At 42.4% G+C, this 6000-nt stretch overlaps 1 protein-coding gene across 2 annotated transcripts in view; it reads right to left on the reverse strand.

Annotated features, from left to right (window-relative positions):
* The window catches only part of MOB1B (MOB kinase activator 1B), a 65014-nt gene extending 59239 nt beyond the window's left edge, over positions 1–5775 (reverse strand). The window contains exon 1 of one of the 2 annotated variants that reach the window (XM_082463961.1): positions 5557–5775. In XM_082463961.1, coding sequence (XP_082320087.1) covers positions 5557–5570 — 14 coding nt within the window. In that variant the 5' untranslated portion in view covers positions 5571–5775. The remainder of the gene's footprint in view (positions 1–5556) is intronic. The other variant, XM_082463960.1, reaches the window with a different exon arrangement.
* Between the last annotated feature and the right edge of the window lie 225 nt (positions 5776–6000).

Below are 6000 nucleotides of genomic sequence, written 5' to 3' on the forward strand. Positions count from 1 at the left end.
ATAAGATGCTGTAAGAAAAACATGTATCACGCCTGTGATACTTCTGCCTCAAATGCACAACCAGGTCTCACCACAAAGAAACACCAGACAAACTCAAACTGAGAGATATTCTACAAAATGACTGGCCTGTAGTCCTCAAAGATATAAAAATCCTGAAAGTCAAGGAAAAACTAAGGTAATGTTTCAGTTTGAAGAAGGCAGCACACACAAAACTGGGTGTGATACATGATTGCTGACTGGATCCTTTTGCTGAGGATGACATTATTGGAGCAACTAATGAAACTAAATGGGTTCTCTGGATAAGGAATATATAGGAGTTCTTTGTGCTATTCTTTGCAGCTTTTCTAAAAATTTGAAAATGTTTCAAAATAAAACTTAAAAATCACTTCTGCAAATGAACAGGTTTCACAGCTACACTTTAATTAAGCATGCTATAAAAGACGGCCTTAAGTTAGTTAATTGATACGAAACAAAAATGGAAGTTATGCCCCTGAAACTAATGTTATACATCAATTATATCTCAATCTTTTTAAAAATGGAATGTTGCAAGACAGGAGAGTTTAAAACTTCTCTATAGGACTTAACATTCCTTATAGGTACCATTTTTCTTATATTTTTCAAGAAGTAACACAAGTATTCTGCTTTAATACCTCCTAATCAAATATACAGTTGAAGAGAAGTACTACATGTGCTTTCACATATCAGAAACTCCAAAGGTACAAAAACTCTTCAACTACATCAAGGAAAAAAAGTCGTTAATGGTAAAAGTAATCACATAGTAATTATTTTGCACTCAGTAGTGTAAAACAAAAGCAATCCTGTATCAGATGGTAAGAGTAAACTAAGGCCAGCCAAGTACTGATATTTGCAATTCCCAAAACTATAGTTCTGAAAAGATGACCATACTTACTTCAACTCCCTCCCCCCCACCCCCGAAAAAGCGTAACATATTAAATTGGTTGGTCAGATAACAAAACTGTAAAGATAATACTTGGTCAACAGCCACTCAAAGTGATGCTGTAGAAGTATACTGACATAAAAACTTCACAAGTGAAAAACCTGGTCTATGGACAGTAGGGATCCATTTGTGTATTTTTACACATGTACAAACAAAAACGTGACAGAAAAGATTAGGAAGTGATATCACAAAATACAATAGTTACCTCTGAAGGTGTGATTATGAGAGATTTTTATTTTCTTCCTTTTCTTATAAGTATTTTGTAATTACTCCAACATGTGTATTACTCTTTCTTTTTTTTTTAAAACATCTTTATTGGAGTATAATTGCTTTGCATTGTTGTTAGTTGCCGTTGTATAACAAAGTGAATCAACTAGTATTATTCTTACACTAAAAATAAAAGTCAAAAATAATTTTAAAGTATTATTTAAATTTAAAGGTTTCTATTTTCTCTTCCACCATTATATTCTTGATGATCCTTAGAAAGCAGTCCTCACAGTGTGAGATATTAATACCTGGTCATGAAAGACTTCTCTTAAAAACAAGGCCTATCTGAATACCACCTTTTTATATAATTTTATCAATTAGAGATAAGGTAATATGAGGTAGGTTCTCTGGATCTAGACTGCCAGGATTCAAATCCCCACTGACTAGCTACATAATTTGAACAAATTATTTAACCTCTCTTTGCCAGTTTCTTCATCTGTAAAAATGGAGTTCCTGCTAGTTATTAAATTGAGTTACTTATGTAAAGCATTTGGTGTCTGGCACATGGTAAGCACTTAGCAGGTTATTTTTATTATTAATTTCTTTTACAGGTGAGGATACTGAAACACTAAAATCAGTTGAATCATCTGCCTGAAAACAGAGATGCTGGTATGGGGGGCGGGGCGGGGGGAGGTGTTTGGAGGAAAGAAGGAGGTAAGAGAGAAGAGAGAAGTAGAAGAGAGAGACAGAGAGAGACACATACAAACACAGCTAAAATCCTGGGTCTCCTTTCCCAAATTGCTATTCTTTTGAAAACACAAATGGCAGCTGTCTAGCATAATGTTCAATAAATATTTCCTTCCTTTCCCAACCTCTTTGTTTCTTCCTATACAGAAACAGACCTGGTTTATATTCATTCTCATTCCTAAACCACCTTCCTACAAACTTCTGTTTTAAAGTTAACTATATTTGTTCTAACTCTGTTCCAACCAAGCAGTCTTACACTAGGAAATTACACCTTGGTTTTTTCCTAGTCAAATGTTTCTGTGGAATTCCATGTCAGAAGAGACTTGCAATCTAAAAATGCTAGAAACATAGAGAACACTCTATATATATTTTTTGAATGACTGTTAAGAACTCACTCTGATCCTAAATCTCCCTCAACTTTATATGCATAAAATGTCAGGAGAGGAAAAACCCTAAGTCAAGAGACCTGTGTTCCAATTCTACCCAGGCCAATAATTAGGCCAGTAACGTGAGGTTGGTGATTTTGCCACTTTAGCAAAAAAGAGAGGAGTACGCTGTGTTACTGATAGACCCCATCTAGCTCCCAAATTCTACAGCCTCTTGAACAAACCGGAAAATGGAGAATTCACAGGCAATTTCATGCCTCCATGATGTTTCCTCTAACTGAAATCTCCCATTTCCCCTTACCCTTTTAGAGAACTCTTGTTATACCTTCCATTAACTATCCATCACTTCTCCCATGAAATCTTCCCCCTGCTCAAATAGAACACAATGCTCTGTATTCTTTGGACCCCTATGCTTGTATTGCATCTATTACAGATGACTGTTTATACACTGTCTACCATTTCTAGAGTCTCACATCTTGCACAGTGCCTAGCACACAGCAGGTACTAAAGATGTGTTTAAAGATTTGAGTTTACAAAGTTAAATTAGGTTCCTGTGAAGTTTTTGTATGCACTACCTGGGAGTTCAGCTTAATTTGAAGACACACACAGGCCAATATGCAGCACAACCAAAGGTTTGTCCCAGTTAGAATCAAAGCAGTGCAAATTTATTCTGAACCAGTGCCTACACCAGTGCCTGCACAATGAATGATGTTTTTTAAATCAATAATTCTTTTCTTCGGGCTTCCCTGGTGGCGCAGTGGTTGAGAGTCTGCCTGCCAATGCAGGGGACATGGGTTCGAGCCCTGGCCTGGGAGGATCCCACATGCCGCGGAGCAACTGGGCCCGTGGGCCACAATTGCTGAGCCTGCACGTCTGGAGCCTGTGGTCCGCAACGAGAGAGGCCGCGATAGTGAGAGGCCCGCGCACCGCGATGAGGAGTGGCCCCCACTTGCCGCAACTGGAGAAAGCCCTCACACAGAAATGAAAGACCCAACACAGCCATAAATAAATAAATAAAATAAATAAAAAATTAAAAATAATAATAATAATAATAATTCTTTTCTTCTATCTTAAAGCCCTCAAGAGTTGTGAGTCATCACCTTCATAACCCTATCGCACATTGCCCTTATTTTTGCAGCTTCATCCACTTATAGCCACTTTACAAATAAGCTTCCAAGAACTGGAGAGAAATATTTGTATTTAACTCCTAAACTGCAACTCTTATTTTCTCTGCTTATCTGTTGGTACAGAAATAATATTCAGGAAATTATACCAAATAACAGATAATAACCAAAACTTTGTTCTTTCACTTCTGATAATAATTATTTCTACTTACGAGGTGTTCACTTCAGATTTTAAACTATCGGTGGACAAAAATCAAAACCAAAAATATTAGATTAACTTTTTTGGACTGTCAAGCAGCACACGGGCAAAATATCTTGATAATTTATTAACTGCTACGTGTGACCTGACTGAAAAATTGTGTTCCAAATACTACAAACCCTCTAATGTGCTATCTACATTAGTTATGGCAAGATTCTTCTTATGCAGCTAATATGCTTCAGGATAATGAACTTATCCATTACATTTCTGTAATTATTACTGAGCCATGGAAAAGCAGGATACTATTGTATTTATATTCAGAAAATACCACCCAAACCTTCTCTATCCCCTAGTTTCAGCCAAATATGGTTCTTCCCTGCTTCAAACCATTTTAGCTATGAGTTCCAAGAGACACAGGCCCATCAGAAGCAGTCAAGGACATATCTACATTGCTATTTCAAAGACAGCTTTTAAATTCTTGAAGAAATCAGAAAACAGCAACGCAAAAAATACTCAAGATGAGAAGTTTCAAATGGAGATGCTAGGCTATCTTGACTCAAACTAAAATAGGAAGCAAAGACGTTTATGAAGTCACTCAGTCCTCTCATCTAGTACTACCTATCTGACAAACTCACAATCAACTTCTAGGATGAGCCTAAGAAAGAAGTTTCATAAGCTCAAATGTGTTAGGCAGGTTGACACAAGCCAAGCACCCCCTGTGCATATTAGAAATATTAGCAAGTCCACCTGCCGGTTAGCCTCTGTGATGGCTCAGTTTTGCTTAAAACACCCTAAAAAGGATTAACATTCTAGATATAAGCTTGTGAAAATAAGGGTTAATTAAATTCTCAGGATTCAGGTGCCAATGTGATGACGAAAAATTATGGGAGGTGGGGAAAGAAGAAAATCTTTAAATGCTAATTTTCTCCACAACGGTAAAGGAGCATATGGGGTGGGTTTCAATCTCCGAGTTTTTATTAGCTTTCTAACCACAGATTAAACAGAGGTGAATCACAGCGAAGCCTTCAAAAGAGTAATTCCCCAGGGTGTAAGGTCTTGTTTTCGGAGGACCTGAGGCTTGTCTGCTGCCACCATACTCCCATCCGGCCACCCCAGCTTTCTGCCCATCCCCCTCAACTCGTCTGCAATAAACGATAAGGGAAATAATGACGAGCACTAAATGCGACGTTGAGTTGGCATTTACAAATGATTTGCAAAACAACTCCCTAATCAACCCAGGGCACACTACCCAGACCCTATATGGTGGTTGTCTAAAACGATAGAGCCCATACTCTTCAGGGGAGCACGCTGGGAGGAGGGGCACCTCGGGAAAGCAAGGCGCTCCAGTCCCCAAGACCCCAGGCTGTCACCAGAGGATCCTGACGCGCAAGCAGCCGCGTTGTGTTAAATCCACAAGACTTGTCACCCCAACTTCCCACTCCTAAAACCTCAGTGGGGAATGAAAAGGGTCCTGGGGTGACGGAAGAAAGTAGAAGCTCTATCTTCTGTGCTTGGGACCCAGAAAAAAAAGCAATGAACAGGGGAGACGGAGACAGGCGACCGGGCACGCGTCGGACACGGGTCTTGCGGAAGAGTGGGAGCTATCTATATAGAGCGTGCAAATAAACGCAAGAGAAGAGCGAGAGGAAAGGTTGGGGTGATGGAGAAATGCGGACGCAGGCATCGGGGTGTGTCGGGACTTGGGGTCCGGGGAGAAAGAGCCTCCTTGGGGGCCGGAGGATTCCCCGCCTGCTCGAAGCGGGCCGGGGAGGCGGCGGCGGTCAGGCAGCGCGAGCATTCGGGGCAGGTTCCCCGAGACCTGGTGGGTGGGGACGCCCGGGTCAAGCAGCTAGGGGCAAAGCTGGGAGAGGGGTGGGGGACCCGCGGCCCAGGTCTCCTGAACAAAGCCGGTGCGCGCTGGGCCTGGCTACTCACAACAAGAAGCTCATGTCGGCCGTGGCGTGGGCTGCGGGCTCGGCGGTCGCGAGGCCTCGGGGTGGCGGCGACGTCGGCGGCCAGGCAAGGAGAAGAAGAAGGAGGAGAGGATGAGGAGGCGGGGAGCGCCGGCTGCTCGGCGGCCGCAACTTGTTCGGTTTTGCTAGTTCCAATGGCTGGCAGAGGGGGCGGAAGTGGGAAGCACCAGGCTTGAGTCACTCAGTGGGAGGAGAAGGAAAAAGGGGCGGGGAAAGGGCCACTCGCCTCCTGCACAGAGAACAACCACCGCGACCGCAGCGCTGCTCCCCCGGCACTTCGTCTCCAGCCCCTCGCTGCCCCGACTCCGTGAGCTCTCGCGAGAGCGGCGCGCGCCCACCCTGCCCCTCCCATTGCGGCCCCGGGTCCCTTACTTTCTGGACACTTTTGCAGCCCCGGGCCACGCCC

This window comes from Balaenoptera physalus (genome assembly GCF_965194825.1).
Source record: "Balaenoptera physalus genome assembly, chromosome: 5".
NCBI classification, from domain to species: Eukaryota; Metazoa; Chordata; class Mammalia; order Artiodactyla; family Balaenopteridae; genus Balaenoptera; species Balaenoptera physalus.